The sequence below is a fragment of the Geotrypetes seraphini genome, chromosome 2, assembly GCF_902459505.1.
Source record: "Geotrypetes seraphini chromosome 2, aGeoSer1.1, whole genome shotgun sequence".
Classification (NCBI taxonomy): domain Eukaryota; kingdom Metazoa; phylum Chordata; class Amphibia; order Gymnophiona; family Dermophiidae; genus Geotrypetes; species Geotrypetes seraphini.
This window is the reverse complement of record NC_047085.1, coordinates 267,482,676-267,500,924: the sequence shown is the minus strand read 5'-3', so window position 1 is coordinate 267,500,924 and position 18,249 is coordinate 267,482,676. Positions and strand designations below refer to the sequence as shown.

The 18,249-nt window shown below is 42.7% G+C and overlaps 1 protein-coding gene across 1 annotated transcript in view; it reads left to right on the top strand.

Annotated features, from left to right (window-relative positions):
• The window catches only part of GALNT12 (polypeptide N-acetylgalactosaminyltransferase 12), a 221,892-nt gene that overhangs the window by 92,244 nt on the left and 111,399 nt on the right, over nucleotides 1-18,249 (top strand). The window contains exons 4-5 of the mRNA XM_033929610.1: nucleotides 9,940-10,125; nucleotides 10,855-10,972. Coding sequence (XP_033785501.1) covers nucleotides 9,940-10,125; nucleotides 10,855-10,972 — 304 coding nt within the window. The remainder of the gene's footprint in view (nucleotides 1-9,939; nucleotides 10,126-10,854; nucleotides 10,973-18,249) is intronic.

Below are 18,249 nucleotides of genomic sequence, written 5' to 3'. Positions count from 1 at the left end.
GTGGTTGATCGCTGGAATAGTCTTCCACTACAGGTGATTGAGGCCAGCAGCGTGCCTGATTTTAAGGCCAAATGGGATCGGCACATGGGATCTATTCACAGGGCAAAGGTAGGGGAGGGACATTAAGGTGGGCAGACTAGATGGGCCATGGGCCCTTATCTGCCGTCTATTGTTTCTATGTTTCTATATGCTAGCCTCTGTCAACGATGAATTCCACCCTCACCCACTGGGTATCCTGCTTCTTTATCGTCCACCCACCACTTGGAACAATTCCTCCGATCTTGTCCTCAAGACCATAACAAATGCCTTCCTCAAATTTCAAAGACTACTGATCATTGGGGATATCAATCTCCACCAACAAGGATACGGTCAAATTTATTAGCTTCCTCACCTCCCTCGGCTTCCCCCCCCCTGCTCTATCCCCAACCCATGAAAAGGGGCACACACTAGACCTCATTAGTTTCCTTGATGTTACTGCTTACAAAACTTCAGCCGATAACATCCGCTGGGATCATGTCCCCTGGTCCGACCACTTCTTAGGGGCTTTTTGTCTTCCCATCTTCATGTCACACCTTGGGGCTCCACCCCCACAGTTTCAATTCCATTACCTACCGCAAAAAAATCACGAGCGATCTATTCTGGTCTAAATTTCTCAACCTATTCTCCTCCGCCCCTAAGCCTGCAGTCTCAGAAGCTAATTGGCATAATTGGGTTGCTCTCTCCGAGTCCACCTACCACTCCCTCGCCCCTCTCTCCACTAAATCCATCTCCTACCCCTGCAAGGCCCCTTGGTACCTCCCATACCACAGAGAACTAAAGCAAAAATGTCGAGCCCTGGAGCACATATGGAAAAAATCTAAATCCCCCATAGATAGACAGTCCTGAAGAGTCAATATTAAGCTGTACAATACGGTGCTAAAAAAAGCTAGGAAGAACTTCTACGGCGACAAAATCTCCAGATCTAACAACCAGAGCAGTACACTATTCAATATCTGGCGCTCCTTAACCTCCAAAAAAGACCCCACCTCGCTCCCCTCCTCTCCCTCAGCCGATGTTCTGGCAAAATTCTTCAATGAAAAGGTCTCTACCCTGAGATGTTCCTTCCCACTTTCGGTCTCCTACAACTCCCTGATACCCACTGACCCCAATCCTACCCAAACTGTCTCCAACTCCATCCCAGTCGACAGATCCTGGACTACCGTTGAACACGTATCTGAATCCCTGCGGATAGTGTAGCTGATTTTAAGAAAGGTTTAGACAAGTTCCTGGAAGAAAAGTCCATAGTCTGTTATTGAGAAAGACATGGGGGAAGCCACTGCTTGCCCAAGTATTGTTAGCATGGTATATTGCTACACCTTGGGTTTTGGCCAGGTACTAGTGACCTGGATTGGCCACCATGAGAACAGGCTACTGGGCTTGATGAACCATTGGTCTGACCCAGTAAGGCTATTCTTATGTTCTTATGTTAACCAAGATTAGAAATCCCTGGTTCTCAAACTCTGCCTCAAACTGAAATCCTGCAACTGTTCCTTGGACCCATTCCCCTCCTACCTATACGAGAAAATTCCCGCATTGGCCATCTCTGCTATTACCAAACTCATAAACTCCGCCCTACATTCGGGCCTTTTTTCCCCAGAAATGGGTCATATTGCCTTGACCTCTCTATTGAAAAAATCTGACCTAGACCCCTCCGCACCATCCAGCTATCGCCCAATAGCAAATATCCCTCTCTTAACCAAGATGCTAGAATCTATCATATCTACCCAACTCTCATCTACCCAATCTCATGGAGAGATTCTCTATTCTTCTTCCTTACCAATACGGCTTTTGTCCCAATTTCAGCACCGAATCCCTACTGACCTCCTTGATCTCAAAGGTTCAACAACTCCATTCTCGTAATAAGTTTGCTGTGCTCCTACAATTCGACCTTTCCGCCGCTTTCGACGTTGTCAACCACGATATTCTCGTTTACCAACTCTCTGAGATAGGCATTAACTCCACAATCCTAGACTGGTTCTCAAAATTCCTACGTTCTCGTTCTTACGCTGTCAACATGAATGGCACCTCATCCTCCCCCTGGAAGCCGATATGTGGAGTCCCGCAAGGTTCACCTCTATCTCCCATCCTCTTCAACATTTATATGACCTCCCTAAAACTCCTCCACCTATCCCCCCTTGAAACAATTTACACTTACGCTGACGACATCCTCGTCCTCATTGAGATTGATTCGAAACTCACCAACCTTCCTGAGAACATAGCCTCCTGTATAATGAACCTCCAATCCTGGGCCCGCACCGTTCATATGAAACTAAACGAGTCCAAAACTCCTTTGGTTTGGTCCAAAACTTGACCAACTACCCCCCTCCATCTCTCTGCCCTCTGGCTCCTCTCTACAGCTTGAGTTCTCAAGCAATGTTCTGGGCATCATTATTGATTCTTCACTGTCCTTCAAAGACCACCTCAATTCCTTGGAAAAAAAATGCTTCTTTAACCTTCATATGCTGAGGAAAGTCAGATCCTGTTTCCATCAAAATCATTTTACCGTCCTTGTCCAATCCATCATCCTCTCCAGATTAGACTATTGCAACTCTATCTACTTAAGCCTAACTAAGAAAAACCTTCACAGACTCCAGCGGATCCAAAATACCGCGGTCAAGCTGATTTTCGCAAAAAGTAAATTTGACCATGTCTCCCCGCTTCTTTCCAAGCTTCACTGGTTACCGATAATCGCCAGAGTCCACTTCAAATGCGCCTGTCTAGCTTTCAAAATCCTACATGGGATCCTCCCCCCATGTATCCCTCTTTCTTGGAACTCCTCTAACCCTAATTCCACCAGATCCACCAACAAATTAAAACTATCCTTCCCCTCATTAAGAGGCATTTCCCATAAAGAAAAACTAGGGACATCCCTTCCCTTCAGAATCACCGAGCTCTGGAACAACCTTTTCTCCCCTCTTCGGAACCTGAGCTCTCTCCAACTTTTCCGCAAACATCTGAAGACCTGGCTATTCTAAAAAATCTGATACTTACTCCATCCCTGACATTCTAAACCCTCTAAAACTCTTCATACCTGGACCTCTAACCCTTCATTGTAGTTCCTTTCTATCCCTTCTCCTGTAAACTGTGCCGAGCTCTACGAATGTGGAGATGAAGCAGTATACAAACCTAAGATTTAGTTTAGTTTAGTTTAGCCATGGCCAAAGGGAGTCCTGCTTGGATTTTTCCTCCCTGGTCCATGATAGGTTGGGTCCTTCTCTGGATTGCGACCCATCAGGGAAGGGTCATTCTGGTGGCTCCAGTCTGGCCTTGCAGACTGTGGTACGCAGATCTGATGCATCTTTGCATAGGTTGCTGCCTGCAGTTACAGGCTCTTCCAGACCTTCTCTCTCAGGGTCCAGTTTGTATGGAGGATTCCAATCACTTAAGGCATGACTATTGAGTGCACAGCATTAGTGCACACCGGTTATTCTGATGTGGTCGTTGCTGCTCTTCTGGATTCTAAGGAGTCGACTACTGTGTCTTGCCTACGTTAAAGCGTGGAAGACTTTCCAACATTAGTGCAACCGAGAAAGTGTGGAGCTGTATTTTACTCCCATTTCTGTAGTGCTAGACTTTTTGCAGGCAGGCCTCGACAAAGGCCTCACCATGGCTTCTCTTTGGGTCCAAGTCGCTGGGCTCTCTTGTTTCAGAGCCCCCAACCGTAGTCCTTCGCTTGCGTCCCACCCTGCCGTGGCCAGATTTCTGAATTTCACATTAGATCTCCAGTCAAACTGCCATTCCCTTCATGGGATCTTAACTTGGTTTTGTCTGACCTCACTGAAGTTCCATTTGAGCCTCTGAAATATGCTTCTCGCATGGACTTGACGCTATAGGTGGTTGTTTTGGTTGCCGTTACCTTAGCGAGACATGTCTTAGAATTCCAGGTTCTGTCTTTTAGAAAGCCTTTCCTGAGGATCTCAGAGACAGGGATCTCTCTCTGCACGGTTCCTTCATTTCTGCCGAAGATGGTGTTCCATGTTAATCAGGAAGTGTGTTTGCCTGTTTTACAGCTTACTCATTCTAAGCAGCAGGACCGCATTTTGCGGAAATTGGAAGTCCACAGAGTTCTACATTCTCTACAGGTCAAAAACAAGTTTTGCCTCTCTGACCATCTTTTTGTGCTGACTTATTCTTCTAAGTGGGGCGCTCCCACTTCCAAGGTCACTATTTCCAGATGGATCCTTAAGGCCATTTTGTCAGCCTACATTCTATGCAGAAGATAGTCTCTTGTTTCTGTTAAGGCGCATTCTGACAGGAGCATGACCTCATCTTGAGCCGAGGCAAAGTTGATCTCCGCTGTGGAGATTTGTAGGGCAACTACTTGCTCCACTCTGCACACGTTTGCCAAATTTCTATGGAGTGGATGTGGCGGCAAGTCAGGGCTCTGCCTTTGGGTCCTCAGTCTTGAGGGTTGGTGCAGTCAGTCTGCCCTAGCTCTTTGGGACTACTTTTGTACGTCGAAAAATAACAGATGGAAAAAGAACCAAACATTTAGAGCCAAAAACAACCAAACACTTCTTTTATATATAGTAAGCAACTTAAGAGTAGTAAAGGATCTCAGAAACTGCTCAGTATATATGAGAATGATAACAAACAGAGACTTATTAGTTCCGGGTTTTAATCATTGGTCCTAAAAATACTCTCTCTTTTTTGAAAGTGCACTTAATTGATTAATTACAAAATCTTTTTACAGTATAATATTCTAACTATAAGTGCACCATAATCTAACTCTAAATATTCAACAATAAATACATGTTGTTTTTTTCTTTTGCTCTTTGTTTTATAAAAGATTAATAATAATAATAATAACTTTATTCTTCTATACCGCCACAATCTTGCGACTTCAATACACTTATCATTGCAGAAAAAGAAAAGATTTGCCATATGCATTTATTGTTGAATATTTAGAGTTAGATTATGGTGCACTTATAGGGCCAGATACACTAAACAGGGTCGGTAAGACCACGTGGGTCCCCTCCAATCTGATTTTTGGCCAATTCTAAAAGCTATTGATACACTAAAAATTTAGCATGCAAATGAGTCACGCTGAGGTTCATTATAATCCCCATCTTTCCTGTGCGATTGATTGTTGTGAGAGCAACTCTCACACATGCGCAGAGCTGGTAGGAAAAGCCCCAAAGCAGCCTCCTGCTACTTGGCTGTTCAGTGTTTCCACTATCAGCAGGGACAATGTAACCAAGAGTCAGAAAAATCACTATATTATAAACAAAACAGACCGACTCTATAATACTAACTCAACCCAAGAGGAGGACCCGTTATACAAAAATTCAGCTCAGAGATATAAAAACTCTAAAGAGGAAGAGGTGACCCCCTCTTAGGAAAAGAGTTTATCTTCCAATCATTGCTTCATAATGTAACAAACGAGTCCAACTCAAAGGTATAAATGTTTTTTTGCATTTCAGAACTTACATTCAACTGTTTCATGGTTGTCAATCTTTAGTAAAAGCTAATCAGCCAGACGGGGTCTCCTGAAGTAGACACCGAAACGGGGCCGCGTCGGGACCCTGATAAGTATTTTTGAGAACTTACCGTATGAATGCAAAGTTTTTCAGTGCTTACCTGAATACAAAAAATCTTGCTTATTTTTTGAAAGTTCTTTGAATGCATAACGCATCATTATTGAGATATATATAGTTATAATCATTTATACTTTTGAGTTGGACTCGTTTGTTACATTATGAAGCAATGATTGGAAGATAAACTCTTTTCCTAAGAGGGGGTCACCTCTTCCTCTTTAGAGTTTTTATATCTCTGAGCTGAATTTTTGTATAACGGGTCCTCCTCTTGGGTTGAGTTACTATTATAGAGTCGGTCTGTTTTGTTTATAATAACTTAGCTGTTCAGGGCAGGAAACCTTTTTTTTAATGGGCACAGATGCTATGTGTGTGTTACACACACACAATATATTCCCCGTTTTAAAAAAAGCCCCCACCCCCCCACCGATGACAGCCCTCCCCGATGTCTCACAGACGAACCAGCACTGGAGACCAACCTCCCTCACCCCACGCACAAGCAACAATCGGCAAGTGGTCAGCATGCAAGAGGAAAGTGCATCCCTCCTGCCTATTTTCTCTCATGCTCTCCTGACCTCCCCCTCGGTACTTTTTTCAGATGTTGTAAGCAGGAAGGAAGCACGGTCCCTCCAGATCCAAGGCCCGCCAGTCCAAAATGGCAGGCCTTCCCTCCTCAGTGCATCATGAGATGCAGAGTGAGGGGCCTAAGACCCTGATTGCCTCAGATGCCTAAGGCCTCTCCCAAGGGGGTGGTGGTCAGCATGGCAAGAGGAAAGTGTGCATCGCTTTTGCCTATTTTCTTTCACTGGGCGGGGGCAGAGTCAGGAGGGAGTGGGCATCCCTCCTGCCAATTTTCTCTCATGCAGCGGGGGGTAGGGGGGTTGGCATGGCGGGAGGGAAGTGGGCATCCCTCTTGACTATTTTCTCTCATGGGGAGGGGGGAGGTGAGGGAGAGTAACCATGGCAGGAGGGAAGTGGGCATCCAGCCTGCTGATTTTTGAAGGGGGGGCTGTCGGTCCTGGTTCATTGGGGAGATTTCAGGGAGAGCCATTATTGGTTTGGGGGGGTGCTCTTTTCTTTTTTAAATGGAGCAGATACTGTGTAAGTGTAACACATACACAGCATCTGTGCCAATTAAAATGTCAGTAAGACAGGTGGTCTTCACCAGTCGCTTTTTTAATGGCTTTTTTTGTGCATTGCCAAGTGCTGTTAGTACATCAATTGCTTGGATAGTTTGCTTGGGGTTTTAATATTAATATTAAATAGCTAAATTTGCATAGCTGGATTAGAAAATGGGTGACTGAGGGGAAAAATACAAGGTGAGCTGTTTTGTGCTTTGGGTCGGCAAATGTGATCATTGCTAAAGCAGTCAAACTGGTTTTGTGACGATCGCTGACTTTAGTGCATCTAGGTCATTGTATTGCAAACTGTATGCCACGGCACTCTAGTGTGCCTCCTGAGATTTCAGGCTCTGATTGACTGCCTACAGGATGTGCCTTTCGTGGCGAGAGGTACATCCTGTAAACAATCAGCCCGCGCCTCTCCTTCTCTCTGGCCCTCTTCTGGCACTCCCTTCTGGCATCTCAGGACCTGTCTGAAGGGCCTCCGTGTGTGCGCGGACATCGACGTGATGACGTCACACATGCATGTGATGTCATCATGGCGATGTTTGTGCATTTCAAGATGCCTCAATCCGTGGCCACTACGTTTAGTGTGCCACATCTCAAGAAAGTTTGCGGGGCACTGATCTAGGCCATAGTTGGAATAATATTATATTGTAGAAAGATTTTGTAATTAATCAATTAAGTGTACTGTCAAAAAATAGAGAGGTTTTTTTAAGATGGATGACTGAAATTTGAAACTGATAAGTCTCAGTTTATCATTCTCATATTACTGCTTGTCTAGAATGTCTCACTTATTGCACTGGAAAAAGAGATTATGTCTTTATCTTGATAACATCTTTTCCAGTAGATAAGTGAGACATTCTAGACTTCCACCTTGTCCTTCTTGCAACTTGCCTTCTGTCTCAATCTGTTTGTACTTCTCCAAATTGATTCTTGATTGACAGCCCTTTTGGCTGGGAAGAATCCTATACAGTATATATATTTTTCTAATGCATGCAGGGGGTTTTCCTGAGCCCCTTTGCTTCTTTGGTTCACTGTTTCAGTTGAAATTTCCATGTTGCTTCCTTGAGCAGAACAGTTGTTTGGGTTTTTCCCCATTGATGTTCCTACTTCACGTTCTCTGTGGGAGCTCTTATTGCTTGGGTACTAACTGCAGGTGGAGCTTGATCTCCCAGTGAGGTAGAGCAGTCACAGAAAAAATCCAGAGTGTATTCCTTCTGCATATGGCACACAGCCATTGGGATATAACCCACTTGTCTAGAAAGTATCACCTATCTACCTATCTATCAAAGTAAGGACATACCGGTAATCTCTGTTCTGTTTATTTATTTCAAACACTTCTTTGCTGGTAACCCTAAATGAATGTGCTTTAGCAGATACCAAATGAAGAAAAACCTAAACTATATTTGTTTACAAAACACAATATACAACAAAATACATAAAAGCAGTATTTCTTTAAAATACTTTATTCCCTCTCATTTTCCCCATGGCTAATAATGACCATGAATTCTATAAAATTGGTTGAAAGTAGAAAGCAAAGATCCAAAATGGCCGCTTCTATCTGAAGTCTGTTGGGTCTCCTCTCAACTCAAAGCTAGAAAAATTTGCTTCATCCCGAAACGGAGGAGAAGAAGTGCTGCAGGAGCCTCGCAGCGTCGGGAGTCCCCTGCCATGGGTTCCTTGGATAACTTTTTTTAAAGAGACCTGGAATGGAGCTCATGCCTATTGGCAGATTGCTGGAGACCCCAACTAAGAGTGAATGTTTGGCGGCTCTCCCTGAACTTGATATGACTCTGAGCCCAGACGCAAGAGTCCCTCCCCCACCGCTCTCCATTGCAGGGCTTGCCAGCTACAGATGAGGAATGCAGTTGGACCCGAGGCTCTGGATTAACCGATGGAGGAATTGGGATACCCTTGTTTTGAGGAAGTAGGCGCTTTACCAACTTCAGAGCCTTCTACGTTAACGGTGAAGGAAAGGGAAAGCGCTTTGAGAAATGCTGTTGTAGAGCAAGCTTCAGCTCAATCTTTGCCTCATTTTTTCCTGACCAAACTGTCCGAGGTAACTTTAGACTCTGTGGTGTTTAATAGCTGATTTGGGAAAACTGCTTTGTCCTCAAATTCAAAAATTGGAAGAGAAGGTAAAAAAAAAAAATGAAGATTTGAAATTAGTGAAAGTAGAGGTTCAAACATTAAATACTTCAGTTTTAAATTATGACAAAGTTTCAACTAAAATCCGGAATATGTAAGAAGTAGTGATTAAAGATATTTCTAATCTAATTAGAAAAGTTGAATCTCTGGAAAATGTTTCTCACAGTAATAATCTCCAATTTTTGAATTTTCCACAGGTGTTCTCTTTAACACCTAGAGACATGTTAAAAAGATATCTTACAGAAATTTTATTAGTTCCTGAAGATACATTACCTCCTTTTTCACAAGTGTATTATTTACCTTTAAAAACAGTACAAGACCAGCAAGCAGTATCCCCTGGAAATCTCCAGGATATTTCTGATGTCTTAGAGTCATCTGAAAGTGACAGAGCAAAACTTTCAACATTATTAGCTTCTGTAGCTCTTATGCCGGATAAGCTATGGATTCGGAAGATATTCTTCAGGAATAAACATAAACTGTTTTTGGGATTTAAAATTCAAATGTTTCTAAATGTCTCAAGGGATACACAAAAGAGTTTCTTCTTTTGAAACCTGGTGTAATACAGATTGGTGGAACCTTTTTCCTGCAGTATCCTTGTAAATGTATTGTGAAATATCAATCATTGAAATATGTTTGTTTTTTTAGCAATACCATCTTACAGCATTTCTAGCTATGAAGCGTATTGAGGGAATTTAAGATGCTTCCCTTAACTCTTTGAAATTAAGTAATCTCCATCCTTTGGGATTTTAGAAAGGAACAAATTTCCTTATTACATTTTTTGTTATTTAAATCCACTTTTTTGACATCTTGGATCCAAATATAGTGGACTTGAGAAGTGTATAGTTAATTATGTTGGTAATAATTTAATTTTGATGTTATGATTGCCACTATATATTTCTTTCTGTACAAGTATATACTTGATGATAATTTAAATTTCAATAAAAAAAGAAAGTAGAAAGCAAATGAAAATGTTGCTGATGCCAGCTTCTGGGATACATGGTAATGAATTTATTTTGTGGTAATTGAATAATAAATGGTGCCTTCCTTATTTTTCTGTCAAGAACATAACAATAAACACTCTTGCAATTCTTTAGGATCAAGGAGAAGGAGTCAGCAGTGGTCTGTCCTGTCATTGATTCTGTCGAGTGGAATACATTTGAATACTTGGGAAATCCAGAGGAGCCACAGATTGGTGGCTTTGACTGGAGACTAGTTTTTACATGGCATGCTATCCCGCAGAGGGAGCAAAAACAAAGGCTTTCCCCAACTGATGTCATCAGGTCAGCTCAATGAGATATTTATATATATATATATTTTATTTGTATATCTACATCTATAAAGTTATATTTGTTAATTTTGTTATTTTAAATGGTTAGAGGTATGTGGTCCTTCTTTCACTCATCCTTTCTCCTTGAAAATGCCACTTGCCTTTCTCGCTTTCCAAAAATCTGAATCTTTCTTCATAAGCTACATATTGATTGTCTTGTTCTTTGTGGTTTCTTTTTTAGTGCCTTGTGTTTGTTACCTCTTTATCTTAATCTAGGTATGTCTTGGCCTTCAAACAGGGCAATTGGGCTTAATCTTCTTAAATTGTGTTAACTTTTCTTCTGCCCCTAGATAGAGATTTCAGAACTAGTCAATATGACTGGAACATGTTCCATTTCTTTGAGCTTGTGTTTGCCAGACTGGCAGAGTATGCCGTCCAGTGCTGTAAAACAGGGTCAGTTAACTGAAATGTTTTAGTCACCTATACAAGAAAACAATGCCTTCTGACCCTTTACAATACACCTCTTAGTGATGAAAGTAATTATAGAGATTATTGCAGTACTATAGTAACATTCTTGTTAATGTTGTAGACATTTTTCATTCTTCCATTTAGTGTGCATGTTTGTATTACTGGTATTCTTTTATGCCATTATTACTGATATGATTTTGATGTCCATTTTATTATATCACTTTTAATTCCAAATATATATTAACATAAATAACTGTTAATTGGTTTTCATTAGATCCCCAACCATGGCTGGTGGACTTTTTGCAGTAGACAAGAAGTATTTTGAGTACCTTGGATCTTATGACAGTGGAATGGAAATATGGGGAGGAGAAAACCTTGAGTTCTCATTTAGGGTAAGTAACTTAAAACTTTTCTATTCAAATCTGATCGACCCTCCACAGATCCTGACACATACTATATCTATTAACCATGTATTCTTCCTGGAAATGCCCAGGCCAACTCTTATAAACCGCCTAGAACTGAAAGGTATTGGTAGGATAGAAGACACCAATGTAATGTAATGTAACCCAGTTGCAAAAGAAAGTAAAACATTTTTATGTTAGCCCATATTAGTGAAAAGTACATGCATATTTTTTTTACCATATGGCTTCTTCCAAAATTTCAAAGTATCATCCATGACTTCTACGAATAATGCAATGCAGTTCATATTATGTATGAGGCAACATCACATTCAGAATATATTCATTTTTTTGCTTAAAAAGCCAGTACTATCCAAACCCAGTCCTAGATTTATGCAGTCAAAGATGTATTTTAGTTATTTCTAGTTTAAACTGATATCCCTTTCCTTTGTAACTACCACCTACCCTCCGCCATTCAAAATCAAGGGTTATATAGACTGACCCAGAACCATATCTTGAAAGCTAGAGCCAATCAACAGATTTAAGCATTATTTTTTGTTTTCAGTGATCCATAATTAGTAAAGTTTCACTACATTTATTTTGGAAGCATTTTGGCTGTAGAACAATATTAGGAAAGGTTAAAGAGGACAAGGAGGCAGCATATTCTCACATGTGGATGATGTCATCTACGGAGCCCCGGTATGGACAGCTGCTAAAGTGTACGTGCACTTTAAGAACTATAGAAAGTTCGTGACCGACCACACTGCACATGCGTGAGTGCCTTCCCGCCCGGCTCCTCAGTTCTTAGTTTTCTGCGGAGCTAAGAAGTCGTGTTTCAACGTTCTGCGTTTAACTTTTGCCTTCCCACTCACGTGTTCAATTCTTTTTCTTTCGTTTCTTTCTTGTTATATACTACCTTTTTTATTTATTATTATATTTTTTTCTTCTGTGTTAGCCTTTGGGCATTTCATTTGACGGCGGGGCCTTCTTTTTCACCTCAGCCTTCGGCTTTCGATTTGGCTGAGGCGGTTTTTCCTTCCATGTCCCATCTGTTAACCGGCTTTAAAAAGTGAAGTGGGCGCCAGCGCATGATTTCTCTCACTGACCCACACAAATGGTGTATACAGTGCCTTGGCCCTGAATACTGCATTGAGATCTGTACGCATTGTTCAACTCTTAAAAAATGCTCCATTAAAAGCTGCATTTTACAACAGCATCGGCTCTTCAGTACCATGGAAGCATAAGCATCTTTTGCATCGGCTTCTATGCTATCAATGTCGAAGGCATTACCTGAGGTATCTACATCAACACCGGTATCACAGACTATAGCTCCATTTGGTAAGCAAGCCAAAGAGTCTCCATCTTCCCAGACAGGGACACAGGCCACTAAGGCATCGAGTCTAGTCATGCCAGCCAAACAAAGACCCAATATGCGACTTGCTTCAACTTCGAGGGGTACCTCATCATCTGTATCATTCTCTCCGGAGCGCATCATGGCACCATTGGTACAGGCTTTGAAGCCACATGTATCGGTGCTTGAGTTCAAAGAGAAGCTCAATGCTCTCTTTCGTGTGGAGTATAGGGATATGTTCATGCTAGTTACTCCGATATTGACTCCTCCAGTACTGGCCCAGCCTGAGTGCCATGCCACACGAGATGCTGGTACTACCACTGCTCTATCGATGTACTGTCATGGCTCTCAGCACCGGTCATCATCTAGCCATGCATCGAGGCATTGTACTTCTAGACACAACCCCAGTTCATCGCAGCATCAATCTTCTTCACCTCTACACTCTCATTCTGGCAAGTCTAGCAAGTACGCTTACAAATTGAAACATATCTCTCCTTGAGTGCAAAAAAACATAAACAATCTGCATTGCCTTTCGCATCGGGTCGGTACTGGGCTAAGCACCAGCATCGCTCCCCCTCACTACCTGTGGACTCCATCTTCATCTAGAATCCACCCATGGTGCTTCTTCTTCTACTATAGAAGCCTAACTCTCCTGAGGTACATCCTCCTTGCAAGACTTCTCCAAGGGAGTCATCTCCTTCTGAGCCTATATCTTTTACTAACTTCATTAGACAAATGAATAAGGACATGGCTATTAAACTGGAGGGACTCTAAATATTTGGCTGAATTTATAGAGACCATGGACTACAAACAGCCTCCTAAGGAGCTTATTAAACTTCCTTTGCATGGATTCCTAAAGGAAACTCTCCGCAAAAATTGGGAGTCTCCTTTTTTGGTTCCTGCTGCTCCTAGAAAGCTGGACTCGGTAAAGGATTATTCCCAGTCCGGGTTTTGATAAACTTCAGTTTTCCCATCAGTCTTTAGTGGTGGAGTCCATACTAAAGAAGTCTGCTCCTTCTAAAGTCTACACCAGGGGTGCCCACACTTTTTGGGCTTGCGAGCTACTTTTAAAATGACCAAGTCAAAATGATCTACCAACAATAAAATTTAAAAAAAAACACAACGCACACTATACGCATAGAAAATGTTAATTATCATTCCTTTTCCAGGGTTTTTCAAAGAGGTCAAAGCAGATGACTCTATGCACTATCACCTCAGTAACAACCATACAAAAATAGATAAATATACCCCCCTCCCTTTTTACTAAACCACGATAGCAGTTTTTAGAGCGCAAGGAGCTGCGCTGAATGCCCAGCGCTGCTCTCGACGCTCATAGGCTCCCTGCGCTAAAAATCTCTATTGCAGTTTAGTAAAAGGGGACCTTAGTGTAAAATATAGACAGCAGATATAAATTCAGACACATTTTGATCACTAAATTTAAAATAAAATCATTTTTCCTACCTTGTCTGGTGATTTCATGAGTCTCTGGTTGCACTTTCTTCTTCTGACTGTGCATCCAATCTTTCTTCCCTTCTTTTAGCCTGTATGCTTCCTCTCCTCCAGACCTCGTTCCCTCCCCCAACTTTTCCTTCCTCTCTCCCTGCCCTTTCTTTCTCTCTGCCTCTCTTTCTTTTTTTTCTGTTTCTCTTCTTTCCTTCTGTCTCCCTGCCTGCCCTTTTTCTTTCTTTCTCCCTGCCCTCCCCCAAGCCACTGCCACTGCCATTGCCATCGGGGACCAGGCCCCAAACCGCCACCAATAACAGGCCCGAAAGCCGACCCGCCCCAAGCTCTCTCTGCTTCGGCCGACCAGCATTCCTCTCCCCGACGTCAATTCTGCCGTCGGGGAGAGGAAGGCTGATTGGCCCAAGATCGCGATCGACCTATTGGGGGAAATGCTGCCGGGTCCTGCCTTCGCGGAAACAGAAAGTAGGCAGGACCCGGCAGCAAGAAGAGCAAACGCTTCACTAACCTGTCTCCCGCCTTAGCCCATAGTGAACGCTTGCTTCAGGGCTCTCAACATGTGCGTGCCGGCACGCACACGTTAGAGCCACAGAGCATAAGTTCGCTACGGGCTGAAATCTCCAAGCCGTTTTTTTTTGTTTTTTAATGTTCAGCAGCAGCGGCAGCAGCAGATGACAGCTGGGCGGACCGCCCAGCTAAAAGGCCCTAGAGAGAACACTGGAGAGGAAGGCTGATCGGCCCGGTAGATCAGGATGGCAACACGAGTCTATCACGGAGCCCGGGATGGGCTCCGCGATCGACTTGCGTTGCCTTCCTGAGCTACTGGTCTATCGCGATCAACGTGTTGGGCACCCCTGGTCTACACCATAGTTCCTCCAGGGCAAGAAGGGCATACGATGGACAAGTTTGGTAGACGCCTGTATCAAAACTCCATGCTAGCAAATCGAGTCATCAATTATAACTTCTATTTTACATGTTATCATTTCTATAGCGCTGGTTAAGCAAATGCCTGGAAATTACAAATATCTTCCATCACATTGGAAGATGGAATTCCAATGCATGTTTAGCACCCTTACTCAGTTAAGACATTATATGGTGCAATCTGCTTATCACACCTTTGAATTATCCTCCAGGGTTTTAACAATGTCTGTGCCATGAGTGAGTTTGGCCCCCATCTCTGCCCTGTCCTCACAAACCATCTGATCCCATCCACACAAGCCTCGAATACTTTTATACTGAACTCATTTTATTAAAGTATAAAAAGAAACAATATTCTGTCATTTTATAAATCAACGTTCTGGCTGCCAAACTAGAGGAAGAGATCTTTATCAACACAACTAATATATTACTTTATCCTAAAGCAAAAAAAAAAGAAATATAAATTTTTTTTCTTCCTTTGTTGTCTGGTTTCTGCTTTCTTCTCGTCATTCTATTCCTTCCATCCACTGTCTGCCTTCTCTCTGCCTCTTCCATATGGCATCTGCTCTTACTGTGCCTCTCACTTCCATCTCTCCACTCTCTCCCCCATTGGTCTGGCATCAGTCTTCCCTCTGCTCCCCCTAAATTCTAGCATCTATGTCTTCTTCCCTTCCATCTTTCCTTCACTCCCCCAAGTGGTTTTTAGCATCTCTCTCCTCCTTTCCTCCCCTAAGATCTGGTATCTGTCTCCCCAATCCAACATGTGCCCTTTTTCCTTTATCCCCTCCTTCCATCCAGTATATGCTCTCCTCCCCCCCCTTCCCTTCAGCATCTGTTCCACTTGCTTCTGTCTGTTTACTGCTGGACCACTAGGACTCAAGGCAGGCCCAGGAGAGTCCTGCAGTGGATCTGGGAAGAGGATGGAGGTGAGCACAGCTGGGGATGACTCAAATATAAACCGAGACCCTCATTTTTGAGCCAATATTTTGGCCCAAAAATCTCAATTTATATTTGAGTGTATACGGTACACCTCTTACAAACTTTTTACCCTGGTAACAGATCCACTTTTAAAATTAATGCTACAGCAGTAGTTTCTTTTAATATCCCCTTCCAGTGAGTATGACAGATTTGATCACATCGTGATTGCTATTGCCAGGCAGCTAACCATAGTTACCTTTCACCACAACTACTGCATTGTAGCTTGTTCTCTCATTGGTTTCAAGACCAGCTTCATCATGAAACAAGTCTTTTACAGGATGTAGAAGCTGTAATTCTAGCATTTCCTGATGAAACATTTACTTATAGGGCAATGGTCAGACCCCACTTGGAATACTGCGTCCAACATTGGTCTCCCTACTTAAAGAAGGATATAAAACTGCTGGAGAGGGTGCAGAGACGAGCAACTAAACTAGTGAAGGGTATGGAGAAACTGGAATATGAGGATCGACTTAAAACACTGGGATTGTTCTCCCTTGAGAAAAGGAGACTGCGTGGGGATATGATCGAAACCTTCAAAATACTGAAAGGAATCGACAAAATAGAGCAGAAAAAACTATTTACATTGTCCAATTTGACACGGACAAGAGGACATGAAATGAAGCTAAGGGGGGGCAAGTTCAGGACTAATATCAGGAAGTTCTGCTTCACACAGAGAGTGGTTGACATCTGGAATACTCTCCCAGGGGAGATTATTGCGGAATCGACAGTCCTAGGCTTCAAAAGCAAACTAGATGCATATCTCCTTGAGAGAGGCATATAAAGATATGGTTGGCTATAAAATAAGCCAGGTGTATACCTAGCAGGGCCTCCGCGTGTGCGGATCGCCGGACTTGATGGACCGAAGGTCTGATCCGGAGATGGCGCTTCTTATGTTCTTATGTTCTTATGTTCTTAATCAATATTGAGTTGATTAAAATATCTCATTATCATGCTAGCAAATTTTTAGCCATTAATTTCTGTCAGCATTTCACTGTTTCACTCTTCATCCTCTCCAGGTGGACAGTAGCATACCCAATAGCTATTTTCCTCTTCCAGGTTTCTCACATGCCTATTAATCTTTACATCTTCATTTAGTACCATACATGCTAACTCCTTGGTCTTATTTCTCAGATGTCTGATACTGGCCTACAGACAGTTTGTGGTTATTTGTATTCACAACCTGCCTAGCAGTTGGTGAGGTTAGTTTGGAATAATAATGTATCTATGTGCTTTATTTACCAGAACCTCTTTATTCAGATTTCTAACTTTAGTGATTTGCCAGTATCTTCAAAAGATACCTTAGTCAGAACTATGCGCTCCTCAGCCATTCTCTGCTTTCCCCTAAGATTTTGGTTAAAGGTTGTTTTAACTGTGGCTGGAAATATGGTAGGATTGTTTCTCACCATAAGCCTTGGTGAAATGCTAACAAACCAAGAATATTATAATGCCTCTGTATCGCTCCTTGGTGTGACCTCACCTTGAGTGTCCCACTCATTTCTGGTCACCGTATCTTAAAAAAAGATACCACATTTTTTGCTCCATAAGACACACCTGACCATAAGACGCACCCTAGATTTAGAGGAGGAAAACAAGAAAAAACATTCTGAACCAAATTCTCCCTGCCAGGCTCTGCACCCAATCCCATACTCCTTGCCAGGCTCTGTACCCTGTCCCCCCTCTGGTGGTCTAATGGTAGGCCGGGACAGGGCATAGGGCAGGCAGGGACAGGGCACAGATGTCAAGGCAGATGACTTTTTAAAATATGCAATGTCACCTCAGTAACAACTATAGAAAAATAGACAAATATAGTGTAAAATATAGACTGCAGATATAAATTCTCAAAACTGACACATTTTGATCACTGAATTGAAAATAAAATCATTTTTTCTACCTTTATTGTCTGGTGATTTCTTTCTTTCCTTCCTCAGGCCCAACAATTGTCCCTTCCTCCCTCCCTCCTTCCTATGTCCCCCTCAATGCCTTCCAGCCTTTGTCCTCTTCCTCCCCTTGTTGTCTGGTGATTTCTTTTCTTTCCTTCCTCAGGTCCAACAATTCTCCCTTCCTCCCTCCCTCCTGTTCCCCACACTGCCTTCCAGCCTCTGTCCTCTTCGCCTCCCCCCTCCAAGCCTGCCTGCCTGCCTGGGTGAAAAAGTGCATCTTATGGAGAGAAAAATACGGCAATGGAATTAGAAAAGCTTCAAAGAAGAGCGACTAAAATGCTGATTGCTTGAGTTCCGGTTAACAGAGAGTTTACTGTATTGTATTTAGTTTTGGAGGCCATGTCTCAGTAGGACTGTGAACAGGCTAGAGACAGTCTAGACCAGTGGTTCCCAAGCCTGTCCTGGGGGACCCCCAGCCAGTCAGGTTTTCAAGATATCCCTAATGAATATGCATGAGAGAGATTTGCATATAATGGAAGTGACAGGTATGCAAATCTCTCTCATGCATATTCATTAGGGATATCTTGAAAACCTGACTGGCTGGGGGTCCCCCAGGACAGGTTTGGGAACCACTGGTCTAGACAAACATGAACAAAATGACGTGGGTTCTGGACCAAAAGACA